Genomic DNA, 16,157 nt, shown 5'->3' with positions numbered 1-16,157 from the left:
ATGCGAACTTTTATTTTATATTTAAATATCACATATATTAAAATTAGTGTTCACATTTCACTAAGCTCAGATTCTCATAACAATTTTTTTCATAATAAATTAACTTAATTTATCATTATAAAAAAAATATTTGAAGTGTATTGAAGCTTATTATGTAATCCATGTGCATGCATGGGTTGTTAAATGTAGTGTACATTTTCATAATACATGAGTCAATCTATTCTTCTCTATATCGTTACATAGTATTAAAAGCATATTTTTTTTTCTTCTTCTTTAGATAGGTTTTTTCCCTCATCTATGGTATAGTTACATAGTGTACAAAAATTATTCGAGGTGTCTTTAAATAGGTTTTTTCCTAATCAATTTGAGGTCTACACGTGCTTGCAAGTTTTCCTTCCAAATTTTAGACAAATTATTTAATATTTATCACTATAAAATTCTAAATAAAATGTGAAGAAATGTTCAAACAGAATTCTTGTTTCGGGTAGCGGCCTTTACATCACGAAAGAGAGGTGAATGAACAAGCCTAACATGGAGGCTCAATAATTTATTATAATTTCAGTTGAGATCAAAACGTTTCTTTTTTTATAGATAAAATTTTCACTTTTCAAACCAAATGTAATATCATATCAGAGAATAAACAAGTTTTCTTTGTTATAAAATATAGAAAGACATATACAGTAGTTTATGCAGATCCACATAGAAGCATACTATCATACATCCCACGTACTTAATACTACACAAATATTTTTTAAAAATATTTTCCTTTTTTAAGCAACATTATACAAATATGGTTAAGTTTGATCCTACAATTATATATTGCTATTATTATTATTAATATTTCTAACTCTTAAATCAACAAGATAAAAATATAGGTGAAATAAGATATTTTGAAAAATTAATCAACCTAGTAATTTTATAACTCACATGTTCTCACTCCAAAACTTGAGATAAGGAGATATAGAGAATTGGAATATCATTTCCCATGTTGATTTTTTGATGTTTCTACAGTAACAGTAAAAGTTTGAGATGATTTGCTGATTATAGTTTAACAACAGAATACATAATAAATAGTTCAAATGATTCATTGAAAAAATCACCTTATTTCAAAAATTTCAGAACCACTAAATAATTGTTAATATGTGAGACCATTTTATAAAAGAAAATGGTAGTTAATTATAAAAGTAAGACACTGAATAAAGATTTATTTGAATTTACAATTATTTTAGATGGAATAGTTTATATTAAATATTATTATTTTATCTCATATTTAAGTTACTCATGATTTTTAAGTTATTAATGTAAATCAATTAGGTCAATTTTTTTATGTTAATTTAATTTATTTTGCACCAATGCATATTTGCAAAAAACACTTATTTAAATATATTAAATAGTAAGGAGAAATAATTATTTATTTCAAAACCAAAATTCAATATATTGTTTACAAGACTATAACTTAGAAATATAAGGATATATCATAATTTAAATTATGAATTAATAAGAATAATTTATAAATGTTTTGAACCCAATAGAGGGCAGAAGATTCTAGAAGAAGCAGCCCGCATCCCAGAAGTCTCTAGTATCTCTGAAGCGCTTTACATCTCATATAACCCCTTCCCCACTCTCGCCATAATCAAATTCATTCCTTTTTCTGAACTCAAACCACCCAAAGTGACCCTATGGCCGACGAAGCCAAAGCCAAGGGCAACGCCGCTTTCTCCGCCGGAGACTATGCCACCGCCATCCGCCACTTCTCCGACGCCATCGCCTTGTCCCCCACCAACCACGTCCTCTATTCCAACCGATCCGCCGCGTATGCGTCCCTCCAAAACTACTCCGATGCCCTAACCGATGCCAAGAAGACCGTTGAACTCAAGCCCGACTGGTCCAAGGGCTACAGTCGTCTTGGCGCCGCGCATCTCGGCCTCTCCCAATACGACGACGCCATTTCGGCTTACAAGAACGGCCTCGAAATCGACCCCAACAACGAGCCCCTCAAGTCCGGTTTGGCCGATGCGCAGAAGGCCCTAGCTGCCGCCTCCAGACCCCGCTCCTCCGCCGCTAGCCCCTTCGGAGATGCTTTCTCTGGGCCCGAGATGTGGACCCGGCTTACCGCGGACCCCGTAACTAGGGCTTACCTCCAACAGCCCGATTTCTTGAAGATGATGCAAGATATCCAGAAAGATCCTAATAACCTCAACCTGCACTTGAAGGACCAAAGAGTCATGCATGCCATAGGGGTTTTGCTCAACGTGAAGATTCAAACCTCTCCACCCACCGACGCTGACATGCCTGATTCGCCGTCGCCCTCACCTTCCGAGAGGAAGAGAGCCGCGGAAGCCGAACCCTCCAAGCAACCTGAGCCTGAGCCCGAACCCGAACCCATGGATTTGTCTGAGGAGAAGAGGAGCGCGAAGCAGGTGAAGGCTGAGGCGCTGAAAGAAAAGGAAGCGGGTAATGCAGCGTATAAGAAGAAGGATTTTGATACTGCAATTCAGCATTACACCAAGGCTTTGGAGTTGGATGATGAAGATATATCGTATCTCACCAATCGGGCAGCTGTGTACTTGGAAATGGGAAAGGTATGCTTTCTCTTTTTATTTTCTGGTTTGATTGAATTTCTGTTGATTTATATTTGTATGCTTTTCTAACTAATTTTAGGGTCTGGTAATTTATTTGAATGTTTGTTCGACTGCTTGGTTATATTATTGCATTTAATGAAGTTTAATATTGGTTGAAATGTATTGTTTTTGTACATGTTATCCTTTCATATCTCACATAGATGAACCAAGAGTGAGAGAAATGGGATCACCTGCAGTTCAAAGATAACTGCAGAGCGATTCTGTTTCGAATTAGAGGGGGCAAAATTATTTAACTAACATGTCATTTTATAATTGAATATTTGGTCTTTAACTAAGCCTCCTTCACCTTGGAGGGTAAGGTTTGTGTTGTTTATTTTATAATTTATTGTGTAATTTTTTTGATGATTAGGATGCAGTTGAAAATTGAACTGCTAAGAATAATTGTTGGAATGAGATTTGGGTATTATCTAACACCGTTACGGGTGTTGATACTTATCCCTGTCAGTCTTGTTAAGGTAAAGAACACTTCCTTTAGCAAGTGTTTGTTTAGTTATATAAAACTAATTTATGATGTGTAGAAACTCTTGCAATTACTTTTGTCCTGTGGTTAAGTTGTCTCATCAAGCCAACTGTCTAACATGTGGTACAGGCAATTTATTTTCATTCCACACCCTTGTAGTCGAAGGAAAAATGTGTAATCTAGCATGCATGAATTCATCAATATCGGAATTTTACCATAAAATTTCGACATTACTGGGATTGTGTGGGATCTTGTATCCTTTTACCTACATGTGCTGGATGCTTTACTGTACCATAAAACTGAATAACTCCAAAGTGTTTGTGACTAATGATACGTGAGATTTTAATTAGGCCATGTTAAGTACAATGCATTTAGAGGAGGAAGATGGATAAAAGTTAAAGTTAATTTTCACACTGAATATCACAATATCATTACCCCCGTTTTGTTGCTGAAGCTTGTGTGTTGGATGGGGAATTTGGTCAAATTTGTCTTTGATTGTCATTACTGGGTCTTTGATTTTATTGGAAGTACGCATTAGACTATGGAGTTGTATGCAAAAATGTACAAAGGATTAAGGATAATCTGTATTTTAGTTAGGAAAAGTAATATTCCCCTGAAAACTGCATTCTTACAGCAATTCCTGGGTTAATATTTTTCAGTATGAGGAATGTATAAAAGATTGTGAAAAGGCTGTTGAAAGAGGAAGAGAGCTAAGATCAGATTATAAAATGATAGCCAGAGCTTTGACGAGGAAAGGAAGTGCCTTGGTGAAAATGGCGAAGTGCTCAAAGGATTACGACCCTGCCATTGAAGCTTTCCAGAAAGCACTAACTGAGCACCGCAACCCTGACACTTTGAAGAAACTTAATGAAGCTGAAAAGGCAAAGAAAGATCTGGAACAACAAGAAGATTTTGATCCACAGGTGGCTGATGAGGAGAGAGAAAAAGGTATAACCTCTTTTAGTTGACTCTCTGGAGTCTTCATTCGATTCCACCAAGTGTCATGTCTTCTTTTGAAAGAACTCATATAACTATGTATTACTGAAACTGTTATGTAGGAAACGAATTCTTTAAGCAGCAGAAGTATCCTGAGGCTGTGAGGCATTACACGGAGTCTTTACGAAGAAATCCGAAAGATCCTAGGGTAATAATTCTATTTGAATAGAATTGATAATATTTGTGTTTAATGGAAAGTGCTGGTCTTTATCTGTCCAAATTCCTTAATGCTTTCAGGCCTATAGTAACAGAGCAGCATGCTATACTAAGTTGGGGGCAATGCCTGAAGGTTTAAAGGATGCAGAGAAGTGTATTGAACTTGATCCAACCTTCGTAAAGGGTTATACCAGGAAGGGTGCAGTGCAGTATTTCATGAGGGAATATGACAAGGCTTTGGAAACATATAGGGAGGGATTGAAATATGACGCTAACAACCAGGAGTTGCTTGATGGAATTAAAACGTAAGTTATGGATTTACATTCCTGGATTGTGTTTCTAATATTTCTGTTCTTACATTGAATGCATAATGTGTGCCTAATAATCTAATATCCATATCAGTTGTATACAACAAATTAATAAGGCTAGCCGTGGAGACTTAAGTCCCGAGGAATTGAAGGAGAGACAGGTGTGACATATTTTTTATACTTTATTAACTATATCATTGCATTTAAAAATTATGTTAAGTATTGAATTTCGTATTCTTGCAGGCAAAGGCAATGCAGGATCCAGAAATTCAGAACATTCTCCAAGACCCTGTTATGAGACAGGTTTGCTTCCTTTTTTTTCTTGAATGTTGATGCGTATTTCGGGGGTGAAACAAGGAGATGTGCTTATCAGAGTTGGGTTGTGTACTGTTTATGCAGGTATTGGTTGATTTCCAGGAAAATCCCAAGGCTGCACAGGAACATACAAAGAATCCTATGGTGATGAACAAGATTCAAAAGCTGGTCAGCGCTGGAATTGTCCAGATGAAGTAAATTTGTGGAAGAATGGCACAGTTGGTGTGAAAGAGCAGTCGACAATTATGTCTTTCAGTGTGACTAATTTGATATTTTAATAGATTTGATTGGGAAAAAAGTTGAGAAATTTTGACTTCTTTTTCATACGTTTTGTTTTAGTGACTTAATATATCATTGTCAGGTGAACTCCATTTTTATCATTAATTGCCTTATTTCTATTGCCTTATTTCGCGTGAGATGATTTTATTAGAGCGTAATCTTTCACTTTTAAAAGTTGAGTTTGCGCTATTTACCCCTTTACTATCTAACACGGTTTTAGTGAGCTAAATAAAACTTGTATACCATCTGTTTTGTTGTGTTTCTCATTAATTACTTTCTGAACTAACGTGCATGTTTATCTCAAAAATGGAATGAATACTGTGTATTTGTCCAAGTAGAATTTTATAACAATTTTTATCTTGTAAAAATTTTAAACGACATTTAAAAAGTTAGTATTTAAAAGGAAAAAAATAAGATGAATTTATAACATTATAAATAAGAGTAGTTCATATTAGTGTTTTAGTTTTTTAAAATAGTTATTTAGCAAATACTACATGTGATTATGTTATACTAATAATATAGAAATTTAGTCAGAGAACATTAACAGCGTACTGAATTGGAAAATTGTAAAATTACAAATCACTGTTTGGTACGACTTTTAATATAGTCATTACTAAAAACGATAAATGTCATACAATCTTATTTGTAATAGAGTGGATGTGGAAAATAGTTTTATATTGTATGTCTAAAGCTATTTATGTATTTATATATAGTCGATAATATAATATTTTATCTTTTTAGAATACAATATACTAGTTTATTTTGGTATCAAGAACTTGTCGAAAAGAAGTCAAACTCATGATTTTAATTCAGATAATTATAAAGGTCGCGTCATACATTTTTTTACTTAAAATCGTGGCAGTTTACATATTATAAGAAAACAAGAGAGAAAAGAGAAAAGTCTATTCTTTCTTTCTTTCCAAGAGATTCTTATTGAAAGGAGTTAAGATAAGAGAACGATTTGAATCATTCCTGGATTGGTCTATCTACATTTCCCTCTCTTTTCTTTTAGCTGAACTTTCATCTTCTCGCTCTTCCACACTTTCTCCTTGTTAGTTTTGGACTCGGAGGGTACCTGCAAAAGGTATTTCGATGTTTAAGTCAGACTTCAACACTCAACACTTAATATTTAGGCACTCAATATTTAGGATTAGATGATTGCGGTACCTAATCCTTTGAGATTTGTGTTAATTTATATAATTATTGTGATCCATTGTGGTTAATGGGCCTAATAAAAGAAGATTAACAAAAGTTGGGTAATTAATCAATCTCGTTGTTGGTCATGTCGATCGGTGGTTTGGACCGGATGTCTCGATCATTCAAATCGTACCAGTTCATAAGTGTCTAATTTCAGTAATATTTCATCTTAAAATATAGACACTTATGAGAATTTATTGTTTATTTATATATAAAATAATTCCTAATTTATGAATTTATACCTTTTATATTTTTTATGATCTTTATTTGAATAAGAGTATTTTATTCCTAAATTTGGTGTTAATTACAGATTTTCAAGGAAGATTGGAGATTTGAATTTAAGATGAATGATTTGAGCTAAAAAGATAAAGATAGAAGGTCCTAGAATGGAAAAAGATGCAAAGAAAGATTGAGCATTTTTTTATGTTTTATCATTTAGCCCATTAGCGCGACACGGGAAGCAACCTAACCCTAGAAAACTAGGATAAATAGAGAGCTAGAGGCTCAATTGTAGTGTGTCAGATTGAGAGGAAAACACCATAGAGTGAATTGTAACCTAATTGGGAGAATGGAAGGTGCTAGAAGTATGCGTGACTAATTCTACCATTTGGGATTGGGAGTAATCTGCTCAAACTCTTATGTATTGAGGTGATATCTTATATATTAATATTCAGTTCTTGATTGATTATTGGTATTATTGTTTTACTTTAAATTTTTCGTGACAAATTGAGAAACTTAAATCTGACCGGGAGGTATTTTTAGGGTTCGGACCTAAACAACAATACTTAACATATTTGAGTGCTAGGAATAGACTTGAAATGTTAATTGCTATTAAACGTCTGAGCTTCGTTCTAAGTTGTTCTTATAATTATACGAGGGATCGATAGTTAGGGGACATTCTTAAGGATTTTATATGTGAGGAATCGATATAAATGATTTTTATACGGGCATCAATTTCAATCAAAGAACTTAATATTGACATGCTAATCAAATACTTGAGAGTGAGAGAGATGAAACTAATTCTTATTTTTTTAATTGAAACAACTAATTCTTTGTTTGTTTTCTTATTGATCAGTGCCAACACAATTAATTCAAAATTCTTATAATTGTTCTGTTTTTATATTTAGCTTGTACTCGATAATTTACTGTTACTTGTGGGATCAATATCCGTCCTTAGGGACAATTATTACTTCTGACAAACGCGGCGGTGCACTTGCCGTAAGAAGTCATCACCAGTACAGAGATAAATATTAAAAAACTCATAAATGGATGTAAAGTAAAAACACATTTTAATTTTATTTATTTAGTATTAAAAAATGCATATTAAGCTTAACTCAACTCGTATGTGAGACTATATATTATAGGTGGTCCGATAACGACCTAATAGTGAGTGACCTAATAAGGTTAATAAACTTTCACTATGATAAACTTGAAATGACTCTGATAATATATTAAAACGTGAACTTTAAGTCTAGCTCAACCTTACAAAACCGAAGGTTTGCACCCACTTATATACTATGCAATATATACTATGCAATGTTTTAAGCTTTATTTAATATGAGATATTCAACGTTTAAGATATTTGTATAAGTTTATATGCATGTCTTTTTCTTTGTGTATTCAACTACTCTAAAATATTACCTTATCTTTTTTTCTCTACTTTTCCTTGTTGAATCATATTTTAGGGAAGGTTTGTTTTTCAAGTTTAGTTATATTTTTGGAATGATATTTATAGGATTATATTATTATTTAAAATAAATTTTATTTTAAAATAAAATATTAAAACAATAAGCTATATTAATGTGAGAATCTAAGATTTCAACCTACGAATATGAATAAGAAAAACATGTATAATATTTTCCTAAACAATACCTGAAAAAATAATTTTTATAACTTGTATCAAATTTGGAAATGCTATTCATATACATATTTACTTTTGTAAAACTTAAAATAACACGTTGATTTTGTCCTCGTATTAAAGCTATTAACAGTGCAGGTGGGATTCTAACGATGTGGAGTAATAAGTCGTTCCAAATGTTTAGTTTGGTAAACGGAAGGAATTATTCTGTGATTGAAGGTTTTTGGAAGCTTGGAAAGGGGGTATTTGTAACTATAGTAAATGTGTACGGTTCTGGCTCTTTGCGGGAAAAGAAGGAGTTGTAGAAAGAAATTAGTGATATTAGAATGAATCAGCTCTCAAAGGCTTGGTGTGTTATTGGAGATTTCAATTCTATTAGGCGAAAAGAGGAGAGGGAAGAGTTTGATGTCGACGACAGATTATTCTAGAGAAATAGAAGGGTTTAATGATTTTATCGAGAATTCGGAATTGGTTGATATCTTGCTGGTTGGTAGGAAGTTTACTTGGTATAAGCCCAACGGTTTGGTGAAGAGCGGAATTGACAGGGTGTTGATCTCAAAATGGATAGATTTTTGGCCTAATTTCCAGGAGTTCGTGTTAAGCAGATCAATTTCTGATCATTGTGCAGTTATACTTAGAGAGGTGTCTGTGGATTGGGGTCCGAAACCTTTTAGGTGTTTGGACGTATGGCAAAGAGATAGTAGGTTTAAGAAGTTTGTGAGTCTAAGTTGGGCTTCTTATGAGGTTGTAGGAGGGGGGATATTTATTCTAAAAGAAAAATTGAAGAAGCTAAAAGTAGATCTAAAAGTTTGGAATAAAGAAGTTTTCGGAGATGTGAATCTTGCTGGCAAGGAAGTGCAAAAGAGAATTGAGGTTTTAGACACACGTGATGATGAATGTGGGTTAGCTGAGGCTGAAATGGAAGAAAGAAAGGGTCTTCTTGCTGAACTTAATAAAGCTTAGTTTAAGCAGGAGTTTGTTTCAGAAAGCAAGGCAGAGATGGTTGAAACATGGGGACCTTTAACACAATTTTTTTTCACTTGTCTGTTAAATGGAGAAGGGCAAGGAATCAATTGTATGGGACTTTTGTTAATGGAAAATGGTGTGAGGATAAGGATGCGATCAAGGACAAGGTTCAAGAGTTCTTTGAAGAGAGATTCGCTAGGAACAATGCTTGCCAGGTTCGGTTGGATAATGCTAGGTTTAACACTATTTCGGATTCAGACAACGTTTTGTTCACTGGTGATTTTTTTGAAGATGAGGTTAGGGCAACGGTTTGCAGTTGTGACAACTCAAAGAGCCCTGGCCCGGACGGGTTCAATTTTGGTTTCTTAAAATTCGGCTGGGATATTATTAAGGGGAATGTGATGATGGCGGTGAAGGATTTTGCGCTCAACGGTCATTGGCCCAGAGGGTCAAACGCTTCGTTCCTCTGTTTAATACCAAAAGTTGAAAATCCCCAGCAGCTCGGTGAATTTAGACCTATTTCTTTAGTTGGATGCCTGTATAAAATCATTTTTAAAGCGCTTTCTCTTCGTCTGAAGAAGGTGATTAGTAAAGTTATTGACGTCAAACAGTCGACTTTTCTTGAAGGAAGGGGTTTGATGGATAGTGTGCTAGTAGCTAATGAGGTTTTGGATGAGTATAAAAGGAAGAGAAAGAGCTGTGCTTTCTTCAAAGTGGACTAAGAGAAGACATATGACTCGACTAGTTGGGAGTTTATTTATTATATGCTTCAGAGGTTGGGTTTTTGTGATAGGTGGATTTGCTGGATAAAGGGATGCTTAGAATCAGTGTCTGTTTCAGTTCTTGTGAATGGTAGCCCGACTAAGGAGTTTATCCCTTTGAAGGGCGTCCATCAAGGTGACCCGCTAGTTATCTTGCCAAAAACTTATTATGTTTTAAAAAGCAATGGCAAGAGATCGTGGTAGAGGAGAAGAGGCAAGGTGGAGGGGGAAGAGGGAAGAAGTCTGGAGAAGAGAGGCGGATATCAAGATAGCATCGTCGATGAACAACTCTGGGGAAGGGATCTCCACAACTTTTTTCTTCTCCAACTTCCCTGACAGTCATGGAGAGTATGATATGTATAGAATTTTCAGAAAATGGGCCAGAGTGAAAGAGGTGCTTATTTCTAGGCGGCTGAATAGGTGGGGAAGAAGATATGGCTTTGTGAGATTTTACCCAGTCCCTAATGAGGCCAAACTGGAAAAGAAACTGGACCAGATTTATATTGGCAACCTGAAATTGCACGTTAACTTCCCGAAATATAGGAGAGCAGAGGTCGAAGTTCAGAAAGGAAAACCAAGCACATCTAGACATGTTGCCTCGCGAGCAAGGAGTTCTAAGGGTAAGATGACGGAGAAGGAGAAGGAGGTCTGGCGCGGATACAGAACAGTCCGAAAGGAGGAGATCCAAAAACCTAAACAATCCTATGCTGAGATTGTGCGTAAACACTCAAAAGGTAGATGGACTGGCCCTGCTTTTGAAATAATACCTAACACACCGGCGTGGTTGGCTTCGAGTGCAGTTGGATGGATGTCCTCTTCTATGTCCTTTGATACTTTCAATGAAGAATTTGTCAAGGGGGGTATGAGCAGAATCAAGCTTAGATTTATGGGTGATAACCTTGTGCTTTTAACGCCCAAAGACGGTGATAGAATGGAGGATATCATTAAGCTCAATAATGAATGGTTCGTCTCCCTTTTCGATGACATCAAACCCTGGTCCGAATCTCATGTCGCAAAGCATAAAATAGTTTGGGTAAAGTGCTACGGGATCCCTTTAACCTTATGGAGTGAACAGTGTTTCAAGAAGGTGGTTGGAGAAGTAGCATCCCTGGTACAGATTGATGAGTCTACTAGACAATGGGAAAACTTGGAGTTCGCCCGTTTGCAGGTTAGAGTACGCAAAGCATGCAAAGTGGATATGGTGAAGGAGTATAGGATCAACGGGCAGGTCTGTAATGTTGTCATTACAGAGGAGATATCTAGTAGAGAACGAGGAGAATGTTTGTGTCACAAAGATCACTACGAATCCTCCGATAGTATATCGTCATCGGATACCGTGGTGGAGGAAACATACCACGCCGAAAGGTTGTCCGATGAAGGGGAAGAGTGCGAAGACGGTGGTCCGCGGCGGGATGAGGACCCCGAGGTGGTGGGGTTGACCCAAACCTCGATACCAACTAACCGAAAGTTTTTAGAGAATAAGGTTGCGAGCGATACTGGGTGTCAGTCTAAAGGTGGGTTCTCTTTCCTTAAAATGGCAAAACGTGTGCAAGGAGGGTCTGAAGGAGGAACAACTTTAGCTGCTGTGAGCCAAGTCAACGAGGCATGCAAGGTATTCCAGGACTCGTTGGCTAACCTAATAGAAGGGGCTTATGGGTGCAATTTCCCAACAAATGGGCCGAAGCAAGGTCAGGCCCAATCAACAATAAGAGGTACGATTAGTAAAGAAGGGATTCTAAGGGGCCCAATGTCAGGAAGCAACGGGGGAAAAACGGTTAGTCGAAGTGGGAAGGAAGGGCCTGCTACCATGGCTGCGTCAAATCCACATCGTACGAAGGAAGAGGGGGATCATTGTGCAGAGATGCAAACACGGGTGAATGAATATGATGTTAACCCATGCCAAGCTGTCCACTGTAGTAGCGAGAGAGAGAACTCATCTACGGGGAGCTCAGACCCCCAATCAAGCGGAAGTGTTAAGTGGTGCAAGAGGACCAACGGTGTAGAATCAAGTGCGGAACACGACGCTTTGTCTAAAGGAGGAGTTGGCTGTAAGTCATCACCGGAATTTCGTAGACTGAGGTCTACGGGAGGGATGGGAACGCAAAATGCACAACCAAAGAGGAGGTCGAATGGGGGAGTAGGAACACTCCATCATGGGGTAAACCCTGTCTCTAGGCTTAGCCACTGTTCCTTGGCGGAATCGAGTACAGACATTCATCATTGCAACGATCGGTTGAAGCTGGATGTCAAGGATGCGGAATCAGTGCGAATCTGGGAGTTGGGACGCAATCTCGGATTGGAGTATTCAGGGGGCGAGGGGAATCTAGTTGAAGAATTGGATCGGCTAAAGGAAAGGGATAAGGATGATAAAGAGGTTTCTTGGGTGGGAAGTGTGAAGGAGTTACCATGATTATAATCAGTCTCAATATTAGAGGGTTGGGAGGGGGGACAAAAGCAAGGTATTTGAGTCACCTTGTGTCTAAGGAGGGTGCTATTTTCCTCTGTTTGCAGGAAACGAAAACTTCCTCTTTCTCAGATGCCAGATGTTTTCTGTTGTGGAAGAGTAGTAACATTGGATGGATCCATCATGAAGGGATTAATGGGGCAGGAAGTATGTTAACAATGTGGAATAAGGAAGCATTTGAGTATGGAAGCCACGCTATCGGGACTGGCTTTATCGCTATAGCGGGCTATCATCTTGAAACAAAATGTCATTGTGTGGTGGTAAATGTTTATGCAACATGTAATTTACAGGATAAAATTCTCTTGTGGGAAGCATTAATGACTCTCAAGCAATCGTACCAGAATTTGGCTTGGTGTCTATGTGGTGATTTCAATGCTGTTAGGAGGCCCGAGGAGAGGAAAGGGATTAGAGGCCATTCAAGTCAAAAAAAGGAGATTGCAGGTTTTAACAACTTTATTCAAAATAATGGTTGGATGGACATTCCTGGTGTAGGGAAAAGGTTTACATGGTTTAAAGCGAATGGCACAGCAAAGAGTAGACTGGATAGATTTCTGGTCTCTGAAGAGTGGCTCCAAATTTGGCCGGCATCCAAACAGTATGTGCAACAGAGAGTCGTCTCAGATCACTGTGCTCTAGTCTTAAAATCATGTGTTAAAGATTGGGGGCCTAAACCTTTTCGAACCCTCGATGTATGGCTGAAGGAACCAGGGTTCATTGCAATGGTAAAGGTTAAATGGGAATCATATCAGGTGGAAGGTAATTGCATTTCCGCTCTGAAAGAAAAGCTGAAACTCTTAAAGGCTGATCTTAAAGAGTGGAATAGAAGGGTTTTTGGTTGTGTGGAATCGGAAAAAGGACGTATTGAGATGGAAATTGAGAATTTAGACGGGGAGGATGACATTGATGCTCTAGAGGATGAGGGAAGGCAGAGAAGGCTGGATCTGCTCAGTCAACTGGGGTTGGTTAATAGAAAGCTAGATTCCATTTATAGGAAAAAAGCAAGGGTGAATTGGCTAAAGCATGGGGACTCTAACTCCAATTTTTTCCATTCTGCGATTCGATCGAGAAGGTTAAAAAATGAGGTCAAAGGAGTTGTGGTGAACTCTCAGTGGTGTGAAGAACCGGAAGTTGTAAGGAGGGAAGCAAAGTCTCTCTTTGAGAAGAGATTCATGGCTACGCAGGACTTTGGTGTACATTTGGATTCGATGGAATTCAGGTCGTTGCCCTTGGAGGTAAGCAGGAATATGGTAGTCAGCTTCACTGAGGAAGAAGTGAAGAATGCCGTATGGGAATGTGGAGGCTCAAAAAGCCCGGGCCCGAACAGGTTCAACTTCAATTTCATTAAGAGTTGTTGGGAAGTGCTTAAGGCGGATGTTATGGCAGCACTGCAACTTTTTCATACTACTGGTTCTCTTCCGAAAGGTTGCAATGCTTCCTTCATTGCGCTCATCCCCAAAGTAAGAGATCCGTCCTCGCTTGATCAATTCAGACCCATCTCTCTTGTTGGTGTAATATACAAGATTATTACTAAAGTCTTGTCAAGCCGTATGAAGAATATTATGTCGTTTATCATTGATGAATGTCAGTCAGCCTTTATTAGTGGAAGAGGATTATTGGACAGCGTCGTTATGGCCAATGAGATCCTTGAGGATATAAAGAGAAATGGTAAAAGTGGGGTGTGCTTCAAGGTGGATTTTGAAAAGGCATATGAATCGGTGAGATGGAGTTTTTTGTTCGATATGCTACACAGGCTAGGCTTCCATGATAAGTGGATCTCGTGGGTTAAAGGATGCTTGGCTTCATCGTCAGTATCTGTGTTGGTTAATGGGAGCCCTACGGAGGAATTCAAACCTTCTAGGGGGTTGAGACAGGGAGATCCAATTGGCTCCATTCCTTTTCTTAGTGGTTGCTGAAGGTTTAGCAGGTTTGGTCAGACAAGCGCTGAGAACGAATGCCCTTAGGGGGCTCAAGGTGGGAAGAAATAATGTAGAATGTTGTCTGCTACAGTTCGCAGATGACACACTTTTTTTGTGTGAGGATTCCTTTGATAGCATTTTTGCAATTAAGGCTATCCTTCGGTGCTATGAGATTGCATCGGGTCTGAAAGTCAACTTCCATAAGTCCAAGTTGTCCGGTATTAAAGTGGACGGGTTTGCCATGAGCACGTATGCTAAAACTCTGAATTGTAATACGATGAAGCTTCCGTTCCAATATCTGGGGGTTGAGGTGGGTGGTAACCCGAGGAAGATACAGTTCTGGGATCCGGTAGTTAAAAAGGTCGAAGCCAAACTTAGTTCTTGGAAGGGGAGATTTCTTTCAATGGCAGGACGAATCTGTTTGTTGAAATCAGTGTTCACAGCCATTCCTCTGTTCTATCTCTCCATTTTTAAAGCTCCTGTAGCAGTGTACAATAAAATCAGTAGCATTCAGCAGAAGTTCCTATGGGCGTGGGGAAAGCAGACTAAGTCGATATCCTGGGTAAGCTGGGATAATGTGTGTAAGCCTCTAGAGTTAGGAGGCTTGGGGGTGAAGGATGTGAAGAACTTTAATGTGGCCCTCCTGGCTAAATGGAGATGGAGGCTCATGAGTAGTGAAGGAGGTAAGTGGAAAGAGATTATATCATCTAAATACGGTACAGGAGCAGAAAATATGAACCTGAGGTCGAAGTACCAATCATGGTGGTGGAAGGATCTCACTAAAATCTGCGGTGAAGGTGTCGAAGACAGTTGGTTCCAAAAGGCCATTGGGTGGAAAGTAGGTAACGGAGCCAGAGTGAGATTCTGGGAGGATGTGTGGCTTGGGAACGAATGTCTTAGATCGGTTTACCCTAGACTCTTTTCCTTGTCTCTTGATCAAGGTAAAAGGGTGGGGGAGGTAGGAGTATGGGAGGAGACTACTTGGCAGTGGAATCTGAACTGGAGGAGGGGTAGGTTCCAATGGGAGACGGATATGAAGGAAGATCTCTTGTCCAGACTTAGTACGGGCGCTGTGTGGAAGGATTTCCTTGACCAACTAATATGGAAGGGGGACCAGAAGGGTATGTTCTCTATTAAGTCAGCGTACTCTATGTTGGATAATCACCAATGCTCAGCTGCAAGAGAAGGTGTGTTTAGTCTCCTATGGCAAGCTAAAGCCATGCCCAAGGTACTTACGACAGCCTGGAGAATTCTCATCGATAGAATTCCTAATAGAGTTAATTTGTTGAGAAGAGGTGTGCAGGTGACATCAACTCGTTGTGTTCTTTGCAATCTGTCAGAGGAATCCTCTCAACACCTTTTTCTAGAATGCGGTTTTGCTCAACAAGTGTGGTCTCAGTGTTATAGGTGGATTGGTATTCTAGGTGTCCAAAATAAAGATCTCATGAACCACTTTATGAATTTTCATCTAACCCATTTGTCCAGTCAACAGAATCAAGCATGGCTAGGTTTTTGGGCGGCCGTCGTTAGCTGTATTTGGGAGCACAGGAACACAGTGGCTTTTAGACAAGGGGTGCCTGACTCCGATGAGATTTTCCAGAACGCTCAGCTGCAATCCTGGTTGTGGTTAAAGCACAAAACATCAGATTTCTCGTACGCTTTCTCGGACTGGCTTTTGTATCCGAACCAGTGCCTCCTCTTGGTTCGCTGAGTGGTTGAAGCAAGGGCGGGAACAGGTATGGCGTAGTAAGGAAGTGAGGGTGGTTTTTTAGCAGGTATAAGGTGTTCGCGCCTTTGTTGTTGGCAGTAGCCGGTTTCGGGAGTTTATCCCTGAAAGTG

The 16,157-nt window shown here is 38.4% G+C and overlaps 2 protein-coding genes across 2 annotated transcripts; both read left to right on the top strand.

The window, feature by feature from the left end:
* The first annotated feature begins 1,491 nt into the window (after window positions 1-1,491).
* On the top strand, window positions 1,492-5,283 carry LOC137810522 (hsp70-Hsp90 organizing protein 3). Its single transcript, XM_068611852.2, has 7 exons — window positions 1,492-2,582; window positions 3,762-4,050; window positions 4,161-4,246; window positions 4,336-4,559; window positions 4,657-4,723; window positions 4,806-4,865; window positions 4,962-5,283. The coding sequence occupies exons 1-7, from the start codon at window positions 1,680-1,682 to the stop codon at window positions 5,073-5,075; spliced, it is 1,743 nt and encodes a 580-aa protein (XP_068467953.2). The 5' UTR covers window positions 1,492-1,679; the 3' UTR covers window positions 5,076-5,283.
* Window positions 5,284-8,616: 3,333 nt separating this feature from the next.
* Window positions 8,617-9,174, top strand: LOC137809933 (uncharacterized). The gene has a single exon (XM_068610993.1). The coding sequence runs from the start codon at window positions 8,617-8,619 to the stop codon at window positions 9,172-9,174; it is 558 nt and encodes a 185-aa protein (XP_068467094.1).
* Window positions 9,175-16,157: the final 6,983 nt, after the last annotated feature.

Source organism: Phaseolus vulgaris, chromosome 2 (assembly GCF_051622355.1).
Source record: "Phaseolus vulgaris cultivar YP4 chromosome 2, ASM5162235v1, whole genome shotgun sequence".
NCBI lineage: Eukaryota > Viridiplantae > Streptophyta > Magnoliopsida > Fabales > Fabaceae > Phaseolus > Phaseolus vulgaris.
The sequence above is the reverse complement of the archived record's forward strand: the minus strand, read 5'-3'. Positions and strand labels throughout refer to the sequence as shown.

Bases quoted from the DNA above. Each gene is read 5' to 3' on its own strand.
- LOC137809933 (XM_068610993.1), top strand. From the start codon at position 8,617: ATGTCGACGACAGATTATTCTAGAGAAATAGAAGGGTTTAATGATTTT.
- LOC137810522 (XM_068611852.2), top strand. From the start codon at position 1,680: ATGGCCGACGAAGCCAAAGCCAAGGGCAACGCCGCTTTCTCCGCCGGA. The intron at 2,583-3,761 runs GTATGCTTTCTC...AATATTTTTCAG, and splicing joins TGTACTTGGAAATGGGAAAG to TATGAGGAATGTATAAAAGA. The intron at 4,247-4,335 runs GTAATAATTCTA...TAATGCTTTCAG, and splicing joins GAAATCCGAAAGATCCTAGG to GCCTATAGTAACAGAGCAGC.